General features: G+C 41.6%; 2 protein-coding genes and 1 long non-coding RNA gene across 3 annotated transcripts in view; 1 reads left to right on the forward strand and 2 right to left on the reverse strand.

The window, feature by feature from the left end:
* The window catches only part of LOC146577113 (protein NLRC3-like), a 560,242-nt gene that overhangs the window by 423,191 nt on the left and 122,688 nt on the right, over window positions 1-14,363 (forward strand). The gene's annotated exons all lie outside the window — the stretch shown is intronic.
* On the reverse strand, window positions 167-2,357 carry LOC146577121 (uncharacterized). Its single transcript, XM_085268189.1, has 2 exons — window positions 1,604-2,357; window positions 167-1,278 (listed from the first exon to the last, which is right to left on the reverse strand). The coding sequence occupies exons 1-2, from the start codon at window positions 2,105-2,107 to the stop codon at window positions 592-594; spliced, it is 1,191 nt and encodes a 396-aa protein (XP_085124315.1). The 5' UTR covers window positions 2,108-2,357; the 3' UTR covers window positions 167-591.
* On the reverse strand, window positions 2,415-9,557 carry LOC146577122 (uncharacterized). Its single transcript, XR_014891373.1, has 3 exons — window positions 9,450-9,557; window positions 7,073-7,178; window positions 2,415-2,536 (listed from the first exon to the last, which is right to left on the reverse strand). It is a non-coding gene; the product is annotated as an uncharacterized LOC146577122 (long non-coding RNA).

The raw sequence follows: 14,363 nt of genomic DNA on the forward strand, positions 1-14,363 counted from the left end.
AACAAGGTTTATTTCAATTTCTTGGCCATGAGTGAGATTTACTGAGTGGGCAAATTAGGGAGACGACACCATCAGATCCCGAGCCCTCCATGTGTTAATCAAGAGACGGCTGCTGTGCTACATCCATAAATAATGAATAAATTAGGAGCTAAAGTTGAAAGGACAGTTTATTTGTACCATCTTCACGTGAACACATTCAAGAACATCACAGATGAAGAAACATTAAAAACTTCCACACTACATAAAGCAAGAAAAATAGTTTTTCTTTCAGGTGGTTTCAGAAAAACAGAAACATCAAACATCTCCAAGACTCTCTTTGAAAGAACTAAAAACCTTTGTTCTCATGGTCCAATCATGAGTGAACTCCCCGATGAAGCCTTGTGTGCTAAAACATGTCAGAGTTTTAAAGGTTAAACATGAGTTTCCAAAACGTTTTGCTGGAGAACAATGAACTATTTGACTGAGTTTCAATCATTTACAGACGAGCAAAACCAGGACAGAGAAAAAAGGACAAAACTGACTCAGTAAAACAACAGAAAAGAAGATCCCATGTAGATCTGTATTATGTAGAAGTTCAGCCCAGCAACCAGTTCAGTTCAACACAAATGATTCTATCTGAACTCTGTGGAGCCTGATCTCAAGCTTTTTGAGTCTGACACAGAAACCAGAGGATCTTTCTGTGTCTTCAGATTCACTGTGATCCAGTGATGGGAGTGATTTCAACCCTGAGTGATCGCGCTGATGTTTGCACAGAGCAGACAATGAGGTGAATGTTTGGGCACATTGGTAACAGTGAAACAGTTTATTAGTAACGTGGGATCGTTTGTGTGCAGAGTATGAACTGAGATTCCTGAAGGTCTTGTCACACTGGTCACAGCTGTAGTTTCCTTCCATGTGTGTACGTTCATGAATGTTACGATTACCTGAATGTGAGAAGCTTCTCTCACAGTGTCTGCACTTGTGTGGTTTCTCCCCTGTGTGGACTCGTTTGTGTGATTTAAGCTCGCCTGCAGTGGTGAAGGATGACCCACACTGATCACAGAGGTGCTTTTTAACCCCACTGTGAATCAGTTCATGTTTTTTTAAATCACTTGGTGTGGTGAAGCTTCTCCCACATTCTTTGCAGTATTTCAGTTTGTCTCCAGTGTGTCTACGTTGATGTGTTTTAAGGGCAGCTTGCCGACTGAAAGTTTTTCCACAGAGGTCACAATGAAAGTCTTTCCCACCACCACAGTGATGACAGGGTTGAGAACTGGATCCATCTGTGTCGCTCTGCTTCTAAACAAAGACACAAAGACAGTGTAAGTCAGTCCTTCAACATTTGTATCCTGAACGTCGCCTGAAATAAAGAGCATCTCTGCAGACGTCCAACTACATTTGACTGTTTCAGTTAACACACTCAGTTTACTGGGCTGCAATAACTACAATACTACCACCATAATACTACAGTAATACTAAAATCATAACTGAAAGGAAAATCTGAATAATCACTCAGAGCTGCTTTTCCATGCAGTAGAATTGCTAACATGCTAACACAGTTTAATGAGCAGAGTTGTTCCAAACAGTCAGGCTAAAATGACAAGATAACAATATAAATACATACCTCACAGTAGCTGCACTTGTAGAGTCTCTTTCTGGTGTGGATCTGTTGGTGTCGTCTCAGGTGACGTGGAGTTTTAAAAGTCTTCTCACACAGGTCACATTGATAAGGTCTCTCCTCAGTGTGGGTAAATATGTGTTGTTGTAAGTGTGTGTGAGTTATAAACTGTTTGCCACACTGTTCACAGCAGTACACATCATGTCTGGTGTGAATGCGTAGGTGTTTATTTCGGCTCCCTCTCTGGCTGAAAGTTTTTCCACAGATGTCACAGCTGTATGGCTTAATTCCAGAGTGGGTAACTAGATGCCTCTGTAAGTGGCTACTGTGAGTAAAAGCTCTGCCACACTGATCACAGCTGTACGCTTTAACTCCACTGTGGATGAGTTGGTGTTGTTTTAGGGAACGCTTCAAGGAAAAAGACTTTCCACACAAGTCACAGCTGAACGGTCTCTCTCCAGTGTGGATGACCTGATGCTGTTTTAGTGAAGCCCTCACAGTAAACTCCATCCCACACTCGTCACAGCTGTATGCCTTAATTCCAGAGTGGGTAACTAGATGACTCTGTAAGTGGCTACTTTGAGTAAAAGCTCTGCCACACTGATCACAGCTGTATGCCTTAATTCCAGAGTGGGTAACTAGATGTTTCTGTAAGTTGCTACTGTGAGTAAAAGCTCTGCCACACTGATCACAGCTGTACGCTTTAACTCCACTGTGGATGAGTTGGTGTTTTTTTAGGGAACCCTTGAAGGAAAAAGACTTTCCACACAAGTCACAGCTGAACGGTCTCTCTCCAGTGTGGATGACCTGATGCTGTTTTAGTTTAGCCCTCACAGTAAAACCCTTCCCACACTCGTCACAGGTGTGTTTTTTCTCTCCCTTTCTTCTGTGAGGTTTGTCGGCCTCCTGAGAGCGCTGACTTCTGGCTCCATGTTGGTCCTGCAGTGACAGAGATACAAACAGAGGCAGTGAGTGAAATGCAGTCGTGGAACAAACTCAACCTTCAAACTCCATTAACACTAGTTTTAAACCTGAAGGTGGAGCGTGGCACCAAACACCTTAAAGGTCTCTTATCCCCACCTGCTGGTAGTTCTAACACATTACATCCAACCTGCTGTTAAAGATAATTCATGACTGTTCAAACACTAAAATCATGCACACACACACACACACACACACACACACACACACACACACACACATTATTTTATAATTTAGATTATTTTGTTGTTTCCTATGACATATTTCTATAATTTGTATAGATTTATACAGAATTATTCAGTGATAATAAATCCTATGTTTGTTTATTCTAAAGGAACCCCGTTAGCTTCCACAACAGATGTTGCTCGTCTTCCGTCAAATACTCACATAAAATATTACACAATAAAGTGGATTCAAGATATCCACATAATTTCACTCTTACATCCACAGTGAGGTTTCACAATTGTTCAAATATAAGCAATCAATAATAATAATAATAATAATATCAATAACATTGAGGCACATTACACAAATTTCAAAAACAAATCATGTCTTACAATATTTACAACAACTAAAAGCTCTGTAAATCGGCTTTTAAGTCTTCATTGAAGTTTTGAATAATTCTCTAATTTTTTAAGGCAACTTATTCCACTTAAAAGTTGCTCTAAATGTAACAGTTTTACAAAACGTTACTTTTAACTCGAGCATTTACTAAATTGCAGCTTGTTGAAAACTGTGTAATATGATGATGTATTTCATCTGGATACTGCAGCTGAGCAGAATAAATGTGGTGTGTTTAACAGAATTGCTTTCTTTAGAACTACAAGTAAGCCATAGAATATTTTAGCCTGTACAGGAAGCCAAGAAAGGTTATTATGCATTTGATCAATATTAGTATAGTATGAACATCTTCACACTAATCTGGACGCCTTATTCTGGACTAACTGAAGTCTGTTAAGATCTGTCTTATTAGCTGCTGACCAAATGATTGAACAATACTCCAGATGAGACATTACTAGTGCATTAATGACATCTTTCATAATGAAGAAGTGATACACAAAGAGCATTTCATAGCCATAGCTATGCCTTGTCGGCAGAGTTATGTGACATTAGTGATGTTTGTACTTTCAGCGTTAACTTGCTTTTAAAGCCTTTAAAATATACGCCGTTCAATAGTCGACCTTAATCTGACAGAGAATGTGATGATTTTGTGGATAATTAAAGTCAGTCATATATCCACAAACACAACAAGCTGAAAGTCAGTGATGCTGCTCGGTTTGCAGCCCTGAACATCACGGCACAAGCAGGATCCACTGCACTGTTAATGTTAGCTGTGTTATATTGCTGCCTCTGTTCGGTGGTGTCGAGCCAAACGCACTTTAACGTGTGTTTGAACGAGCTGACGGTTCACTCGTTAAGCTGAAAGAAAGATGCTTTAATCACAGCAGTCACACATGTGTCCACTGTACCATCTGGAACTCTTCTTGTTTACACTCGTAATAACACAAACACTAAATCCTGCTTCTCTGGTGCTGTTGTGTAGCAGTGTGTACACCTGAGACTGTCACCTGTCTGTCTGTCCTGCACTCTCTCTCTGTTTCTTTCTCTCTGATTGTGGAATAAAAGTATGAACATGTGTTTATAAGTTACACTTGTGTTTGAATCCTGCAGCTTATCACACATTTGATTTCCATGTGTGACGACTGCAAGTGTCCAGAGTGAGGACAGACTGAGGGAGCCACTGCTGCACATCATCTGTGAGGCTTTGCACCCCTGATGATCCACCAGGACAAACTCAGCAGTGTGTGAGGAAGAGGAGGAGGAAGAGCCAGCAGCAGCTGACAGATGGAGAGAATAGACAGACTGTTCCCTGTTTGTGAAGGACTGCTAGGAAAGTTTAACATAACTGTCTGTCCTGAATCAGTGTTGGTCAAGTTACTTGAAAAAAGTAATCAGTAACTAATTACTGATTACTTCCCAAAAAAGTAATCCCGTTACTTTACTGATTACTTATTTTCAAAAGTAATTAATTACTTAGTTACTTAGTTACTTTTTAAAAACACGATTCTACATAATCCATCATATAAAATGTAATCAAATGGAAAAGTCTCTTTTTTTAAACTTGTTTTATTAGTTTTAATCTTTTAACTTTATGCATCAAGCAAACATTTAATTATATGCAACATTCTCTGACTGGAAGAAATTAGTTTAACATTTAAACCTATTTTCTGCACATTCCAGCACATAAAATAAAATATTTGTTGTGTTTACACTCAGTCTTTCAAATAGATGCAAGTAAAACACAGCAGAACATAAATAAAGTCAAAGACTCAGCGGTCCTGTTGCTCTATTTTCACCTGTAAAGCAGGAGTTGGGTAGGCGGAGGTTTACCCTGGTGCAGGTGTGGAAGAATCCGTGAGTTTCTCTGTGAGTTTCCCATTACGTCGTTGCGCACTTGGTGCTTGCTTGGAAGTTTAGGGTTTTTTTTCCGCTGTAAAAAGAAGTTTTCTTCCCACGCACAGCGGACACTAATGTTTTTGTCACTTTTTATAGAATCAAACTCAAAGTAAGGTCAGTACTTCCACGCTTTAAACGCTGCACGCTCATACTCTCTCCCACAATCGATATATGATCCAATGTTGATCTCCACACAGCTGTTGTCACTAACGGCGCACTCGCTTACGTCACTGTCGTGAGACATTCTCGCAAAGAAATCACGGTTTTAGTAACGCAGCGTTCCTACGGGAAAGTAACGGTAATCTAATTACCGTTTTTGCAATAGTAATCCCTTACTTGGGTTACAAGTAACGCGTTACTGCCCATCTCTGGTCCTGAATCAGTCTTATTAGGTAATGTTCAAATAATGTGATCATCCCAGTGTTTCCAGTGTGGGAGAAAGTACTCAGGGCCTTCAAGTTACACACTATGAAAGGCAGCAACAAGTTTAATGTTCAGAAACCTAAAGTCTGTATCAGCAGCAGAATGGAGCTAAAAATAAATGTTGGTTTCAGTTCTATGAAGCTTTGAGTATTTTGGATCAGTAGCTGCTGTGTTTGTTGCATCATATTGCTGTAACTGTTTATATGCTTTATATATTCTGAGCTAAGTTGATCTATAGTGTTACATCATATTCTATAAGGATGTTATGTGTTTGTAGACTTTCTGCCCAGTTTGACCCATTTAGCAGAAGTCAGCCTGTTTAAGGCTCTGATATCTATTCTGTGTGACTTACAGCAGTTATGACATGGTCTGATTTTCTCACCCAATAAAGGAATATTTCATATATCAGTCTACTCTTCATTCTATCAGACACAGTTATCACAGCTCCTACATTTGCTTTTTACACATATATGTAAGCATTGAGCCACATTTAGTACCAACATATTAAATGAACAATATTTGTCCCTTATATATGATACATCTGTATACACACTGTCACAGATACTTGTCTGTGAGTGAAGTGATTAATATAATAACTATAATATTGGCCATATTATATTTACATTACCACAGTGAGATGACTTTAGTCTCATGAACAACATCAGCTAATTGTTATTTACAGCTAATCTTAAACGACTGTTCAGCACAGAAATGAAGCCCAACAATCATGTTTCACAGTCCTGTGGTCTCAGCCTCAGATACTCATCAAATCACACAGAGCTCATGTAGAAACAAATGAACTAAATATGTTCTCCTTCATTTCTGTCAAACAAAGCTGTATGAAACGTTTCCAGCTGTTAGTATCATGGTTGCTAGGCAACCTGGGCAGCGCGACGGAGGTTAGACGTCCCATTTCACGAGCCTACGAGCCTCGCACTTCGGCCTTAGCGGTCTTTGAGTACGCGGCCCTTGAGGACTTTAAAGCTGCAGAACCTGAATCGGGATACAGCCATGATGATCTCCAGCCTCGTGCTCGCCAACATTCTCACCTGAGTTAAGAAGACGATCACTGAAATGGTCTCAGCAGGTCCTTTGATGACAGCAATGAAATGCAGTGGTAAGGCTTTTTGGGGATTAAGTTCGTTTTCATGGCAAAGAAGGACGATGCAGTTCATCTGATCACTCCTCATAACATTCTGGAGTGCAGGCAAAATGCTATTATAAAAACTTAAGCAGCAACTTCTCCAGGTTCCAATATTTATGCAATTCTCAAACCTTTTGGCCACGACTGTATAACCTCTTCTGAAGTTTAGTGGATATTATACATGGTTATGCTCAGGATGTGTCGGCCAGTTTCCACTGGAAACGCCTTTTGGTTAAACTGTCAGCGAGCAATTTGCATTTGCACTGTTACATTTTTATATAACTTTAATGCACATAAACAACAGCTGCTTGTTTCAGTGAAAATACATTGATGGGTTTTTAATAAAGTTGTGCAGCTGTAAAGTATTTTGTCTGGTGTCAATTCTATCGTCAGCTACATCGTTATGGCAAATGTTCAAATGTATATGGTGATAAATATCTTTGGTCATATGGTCCTGCTCTGTCTGTCACCTTCTGTGTTGAGCTCATTGTTTCCTCTGTAGTGGCTGAGCTGAGTCCAAGTAGCTGAAAATGTTCCTCTGCTGCTCCGTCAGACTCTCCTCCTCCTGCTGATCAGCTGGGACACAAAACAGATCTTTGTTAGGCTCCACACTGCACTGAAGAGTCAAAGTGTCTCATATGTTCATCTGACAAGTAAAAGAACACATTTTTGTTTCCCGAGGTGGGCAACTTGTTGGAAACAAACACAAAAGCTTTGAGCACTGATACCTGCCATTGCTGGCATTGAAAGATGCAACGCCAGCAATGTGGATTGTCAAGACTCAAACCAATCATCAAGCAAAGACAACAGGGATCATTTGTTTCTGTTTATTTAGCATTCACAGCATTTGTAGTTGCCTTCTGTGCAGGGGAAGTCCACGCACACTGTGTGGTACCGCCATCCGCAGAAGGTGCATTCAACCTCTGTAAGAGAAACGAGATTGTCTGAGACTGAAATGATATTCACTAAAGAAGTGGTGATTTGTAAAACTTCACACTTTGATCCGGGACGTACTCTGCATGAAAACAAGCGCTCACTCTTCCTGCTCAACAAATGACAAGGGCGGAGCCTTATACCACGTGATACAGAAGCTGTGCCGTGTGATGCTAAAATTAGCAGGGAAACAACAACGGCGAGCACGTCAGGGATGACGAGAAAGTGACAGGAGAAAATCCGTCCCGGTCAACCACCCAAACATCAATAACGGGAACCTTATACAGCGCTTCCCTATACACGTCGAACTCCCGCAGGCACAAAGACATTACGGAGGCTATCACTTATCACCTGACCAAAGATATGGCTCCATCAACACTGTGCAAAACGAGGGATTTAGGAAAACGATCAACACCCTAGACAAACGCTACACAGTGCCGTCCCGCAACTATTTTTCTATTGTTGCACTACCTGCTCTGTACACGCAGCGTCGAGCAACGGTGGAGACGGAATTTCAAGCAGGACAACATTTTGCTGCAACAACAAAACGTGAGACATTTGTTGTTTTATGTTTATTTATTGTTATGAGAGAATCATGATCTCAATTCTAAGCCAAAAAATCGTGATTCTCATTTTATGCAAAATCGTGCAGCCCTAACATTAACACAAAACTATTGTTTCACCAGAGAAACACACATGAAGAGAGAGAGAGCGACAATAACAGCTACCAAACAGTCGTCATAATTCGTCACACAATGAGAAAAGGACAAATCAACAAGTAACAATGACTAATTAATATTAAAATCTGTAACATAATGTATTGTTTGGAGTTTAGTCTGATTGGTTCAGGATGAGCTGCCATTATCCAATCACACGTCTGCTTACCTGCATCTTTTCTCTTTTTTCTAACCTGAGCACCTGATGGCTTTGAACTTTTGTTGTCCATCTTCCATTGGTTTGAATTTTGCGCTCCAGTACAAACACAAATCCCCCAACCCGAGGATCAGCACAATTAACCTAACAGACCTACACCTTAGTTCACAGATTCACTTTGTCTAAGGTTCATTTCTGGGATTTCACACAACCCAGGATTCAGATGGTGAATCCATGATGGGCTTGGATTTACATCATTATAAATGAAATGTGCTCTACTTGGAAGCAGCCGGCCCCGCCCCTTTTGACGGGTTGTGTGAGACTTTAAATCATCAAACTGTAAATTATAAATTTAAATTGTTATTGATCCTTTACCCCGAGTCCTAAAGTGTAGATTTATTTTCTTACTCTTCTTATATTTATTGTTTGTTTACTTGCACCGCTGTAACTGCAGCCTCGTCGTCTCGTCTCTCTATATGCTGGACTGTCTGTAGCGGAGATGACAATAAAGTTTACTTTGACTTCAGCAGCGCGCAGGCGCACCGAGGGCTCTCGCGCTCACTTTATAGAATTTAGAAAAAACATGGGTGCAGATTATAAGTCTGTATCATAATATCTGTTTGTTGTGTTGTTTTTGTTTTGCGAGTTGGTTATTAGATGCCGCTCCAGCCAGCCAGAGACTCCCCGCCGCCCCGCCCTCTCCTCCCTGTGCCGCCAGCAGCAGGCGCACCTCGCAAACGGAGGGCGCCCTTACTCCCAGCAAATGGCTGATAGAAAACCGATCGGTGCCTACGAATTTCCCAATATGCGCTGGCATGACGTCGGGGAAGCATGGGTACGACCGATTATTTTATTTTTTTCTTGCCCGTGATGCCCCCCCCACCACGATGGATTCTATTGGTTTGCACACTTACACACACCCAGCTGTGGTTTCCTGTTTTGCTGGACTCTGGAGAGCCCCGCCTTTAACGCTCTTCTCTCACAGAGAGCAACAGAAAACTTGGAAAAACTCCAGATTGACTGAACTCAGTTCAAAGTTACCTTGACACCTTTAGATGTGAGACGTAGTGATGGTCCGCTTGAAGCTGACGCTCCGGTGCGTGTGTCAGAAAGATCAACGCGCTGCTTCAGAAGCACCGTGTCGAGGCTTGATTCGTTTGGCCAGAGTCACGTGATCAGTGACGTCTGAAGCTTCGTTTAGAACGTACCTTTTTTTAAATCGAACTTTATTGAAACACAATGAGTATACAACATACAAACAGATGAAGTTTACAAAGAACAGAACATGAACATACAGAACCAGGAGTAAAAAAATGATGATATGAGTAGGCGAATAAAATCAACATATAAATATTGTTCTGAGAGGCTTTTTGTTGGTTGAGTCTGAAATTGATTGTATGTACAATTCATATCCTTATAAAAAGGCAGAAATATGGTGTTTTATTAATAAACTTACATTTATGGATATAAAATAGCTAAAAGTATTAACAAATATTTTATAAAAAAACATTTATCATTCTTCCTGGGGAACTTAAAGAAAAAGAATAAAACATTTTCCATCGTAAAGAAAACTCCCTTAAAATATGGACAATAACAAAACTGCTAAATTCTTCCAGAATCTCTGTGTAGAGGAACCAAAAGAGATGTGCCACAGTTTCTGGATGATCCCCACAGAAAGTTCAATTAGTATTGATGTCTCTTTTAAATGTTACCATATAGTGACTGGCTGGGTCACATTTATGAAGAATTTTATATTCACCTTGTTCACAATTAGATATTTATGGGATCATCCAGACTGTCTTCCAGGTGATATCTGGAACATGTCGGTTCCAGTAAGATATTCTATATATGGGAGAGACATGATATCTTCTTGGAATAAACTACGTATTCTCTTATTGCTGTTACCAAGTTCCTGTGAAAAGCAGATTTTTCCCACTGCTGACTCAGCTGGATCAGGGAGAGTGACTGAGGCAGATATTGAGCTGTCAGTGTTTTTATATAACATTAAAGTCCCTGAGGGTATGGCACCAAGCACCATTGAGAATTCCCCAACACTGACGGGAAAATTATATAGTGTAAGGAATTCATTGTAAGTAAGTAGTACTCCCTCGTTAAATTTTAAAACTTAGTAGCGGCCGCCATTGTTGGCAGCTGAAATTTGGCTGGGCCGCGCTATGAATTCTGGGATATGGTGGGCCACGAAGGACACACCCGACCCATCCTTCAAACTCGGGGGAATGAAGGACGCATTTGAAGGAGTCGAGGAATCGGGACAGCCTTCGTCGCCTGGCTGTGACGTCATCGGCCTTCAAATGCGGCCTCCGGAGGATGCAGCCGACGTTTTGGGACACAGCTTGTGTGTCTTTGTTGGTCATGTGACCTCCCAGGGACTACACATGGAAACGAGCAGTTTAGCTCAAATCTGGCAGGTTTCCATCGTCTGTTTTTGTCCTGATGTCCATGAACATGAACACTGTCCCTGTCAAACACGTCCAGATAATCTGATCCAGTGTTGTTCTTCTTCTGTGGTGTTTGTGATGGAGCAGCAGCTGCTGATCCTGATGTCCTCCACCAAGGGGGCAGCAAATTCAGCTGACTGTCATCATTTATTAAAAAGATGTAACAATGTGACATAATGCAATATAATAGTGTCAGTTACACATTGTGGGTTGCACTGTGGCCAGAATGGACATTACCTCCTGCCTAATGGAAGCTGTCAGCCATCCTGCAACCATGAATTAGATAAGCAGAAGTGAAGGGATTGTTAACAACAATTTAATAATAAAATGTAATGTGATAGTTGCACTTTATTAGCTCCCCACAATCGTATGAATAATAACCATGAATGCACTGCATGCTCATAGCAAGTTCTTTAGGTTTAAAGTGAGATCCTGCTTTAAAGGGCGCTTCATCTGCTGGGAATGACATGTTTCTTCTAGTATGTAAGGCTCAGCCCATCTTACTGGGACTTACTTTTGTAGATCCACATGCTCTAAACCTGGTGCTCCATGATTGGTGCAGAAGCTTTAAGCTACTATTAACAAATAATAACCATGGACTTAGTTGTTACTACAATAACTTATCATTGAGCAACTTTTAATTTTACTTGTAAAACTATGCAAGTAGAATTGAATGGGGCACAGTGAGCTGAGCACAGGCCCACTCTGTGACACTCAGAGGTTTGTGGATATCATACTGAGAGTATTGGACACAGTGCAGCCAGCTTGCAGCCACTTTCCCACCACTTTAGCACAATGTTTACATGAGACTCAGCCACACTAATGTTCCTGGGCAGACATGTGGTGCAGCATGGCTGATGGCACTGTACCTGCAGCTGTCATGGACAAGAACCACTCAATACCTCACCCAAGCCAAGCCTGTGCTGATGTTGTGATCTGAGACCGAGACACTAACCCAGGATCATGATATGATGTTGTGAGAGTTTCACTAAGAATTAGCTCTGATTACAAGATTTCAATCTATGGTAACTCTAATTTGTATTTACTTCAGTTTGTTCATCTTGGAGCTGTGTGCAGCTGAGGACAGTCTTATTATTACCAGGTGAGGATATGTAACAGCCACAGTCTGTAGAGATGATGTCACCATGGAGTGGTGATGTCACTGGAGCTGCCAATATGTGCTCCAGCCAAAGCTACACCAGAGGGTTGTGCTGTGTAACAGGTTGGTGCAGGTGGTGTTATCTACATTTGAACATTAGGCAACAGTCTCATGAAGACACTTTCTATTGTTCACTAAAGACCAACAATAACAGAGACAAAGGGAGAGCAGCAGAACTAGTGCTAACAATTAGCACTGCTAGCCTGCCCACCAACACCAGCTAATGTTCTAAAAACGATGATCAATGATTTTGCTGTAACGGCTCCAGCTGTCTGTGTCAGGGACACGTTGGAGATGAAGTGAGTGATCCAGTGACAAAGGTTTGGAAAGCTGCAGTCAGCTGAGACTAAAGGAGTCACCTGACCGAGAGACCAAATGTTTCACTGAGAACGTCCAGATGAACAGAATCAACCTTTGGGATAATCTGTTCCACACATCCATGTTTCACTTACTGCATTATATTTCCTCATTGCTGTGCACACAGGCCTGTGGCTTATAACCAACTCCAAGTTCAGACTCAGAGGCTGCTGAAGCTGTTTTCTGGAACAGAGACGTGTTGGATATAAAACCAACTCTTCTTTATGTGTCAGCACTGAGGAAAGGAGCAGCTTCGTTTCTAAGTGTATGAAGGACTGTAGCAGTGTGTGTGTGAGCTTTATTTCACAGACAGAACCATGTCAAAAACACAAGTTCAGGTAAAAACAATACAAAATCAAAGAGTCTGATCAGAAGGATTAAACAGAGGAGTGTGGGACTGTTTTTAACAGACAGCAGGTTAAGCCAGGCTGGAGGAGTAAACTGAGCCTCGGTGTGAGCAGCAGTGTGTTTGACAGGAAGCTGAGATAAACAGTCTGGAGCCCATTTAGTGCTTCATATGAAAGTGTGAGGATTTGAAAGCAAATCTAAAATCAAGCAGGAGTCAGTGTGAGAATGATTTGTGCTTTTCCTCAGTCAGATGCTGGGAGTTTCAGTTCATCCATGTTCAGCGTGCTGTGCTTTGTGTAACAGGAGAATATGACAGTATAAATCAAGTCTTCATGTCACTGAAAGCCTCCACAGTCTGCTATGGAGGTGCATCAGTTTGGATTTACAAGAAGAACATTTCTTAAACCTGCCACAAGATGGCGCTCCAACAGAAGGGATGTCCACAGTGTAACACAGACACACACATACTGTGTGAATGTGTGAGTGAATGGGCTTTCAAGGCTGTAGAGATAAAGTGACTTCGTACAGCCCCGACCTGCAGACGCTGTGCGCAGAGGTTCAGGAGCAGAAGTCCCGTTGTAAACATATCACGGCAGACCCGACGATGTTTGCATGAACGCGCTTTTCAGCATCTCTTTATTGACCACTTTACACACACGGTTGCTGTGCGCACACAGCCGGCTGTAGCTTTGCAGCTCACAGCCCGACACACACCAACAACAGCAGAGAGAGCACAGACGTTAAGGCGTGATTGCGGGTGCCGCTCAGGTGCGTCCGCCTCCCCTGCAGCGGCGCTGCAGACCACGCCCACCACAGCCTTGACCTGACTTTTAAAAGTCAGGTCAAGGCTCCAAAAGCCCAAAGGCGATATAACAGTTTGTGTTTGCTACATGGATCATTGTAGTTCAGCTTTCCTTTGTTATATTTCTTTAAGAGCTCAAAATGTGTTCATTACATAAATCAAATGTAATTTTCTCTGTAGCACTTCATGGATTTCATAAGCAACACACTGTAGTTGTTCACACAAAGCATAAAGGTAAAAACAATATACACAGTGTTATCTTCATTTTAGATGTCACAAAGTATTTGCGGCTCCCAGTGTTTTCCCGAACCCTGACCCTTTGCGTGGAAACCGGGTCCAAAAGGCTCTTTGGGTGTTAAAGGTTGCTGACCCCTGCACTAGGCCCAACTGACACATATATTTGATTCCAAATACAAAAAATAATGTGTAACCTGCTGGAAGAATGTAGGAGGTTGAGACAGGATCTCAACACTTGGTGTCTGCAACAAAAGACAACAATATGTGGGCCGATCGTGGCTCAAGAGTTGGCAGCTCGTCTTGTAATCGGAAGGTTGCCGGTTCGAGCCCCGGCTTGGACAGTCTCGGTCGTTGTGTCCTTGGGCAAAAAAGCACTTTGGGGTCCTTAGGGACGAGTAAAGCGCTCTACAAATACAGGCCATGTAATGGCAGAAACATTCTCTAGTGTAAATCCTGACTAGTTCATTAACTACAGATCAGTTTCAGTGAACATTATTCACAGAGGGATCTGAGTTCCTTATACCAGACTCTACAGAAACTGTAACACTGTGCAGCTCTGCGACTCAACAATATGACAACAATGTAACACACAC

This window comes from Mchenga conophoros, linkage group LG3, assembly GCF_057382185.1.
Source record: "Mchenga conophoros isolate Kocher_MC1m ecotype Shallow Benthic linkage group LG3, M_conophoros_male_GT1.1, whole genome shotgun sequence".
Lineage (NCBI taxonomy): Eukaryota > Metazoa > Chordata > Actinopteri > Cichliformes > Cichlidae > Mchenga > Mchenga conophoros.

Coding starts and splice junctions, on each gene's coding strand:
- LOC146577121 (XM_085268189.1), bottom strand. CDS start 2,107: ATGGAGTTTACTGTGAGGGCTTCACTAAAACAGCATCAGGTCATCCAC. Junction 1,279..1,603: donor ACAAGTGCAGCTACTGTGAG/GTATGTATTTAT, acceptor GTCTTTGTTTAG/AAGCAGAGCGACACAGATGG.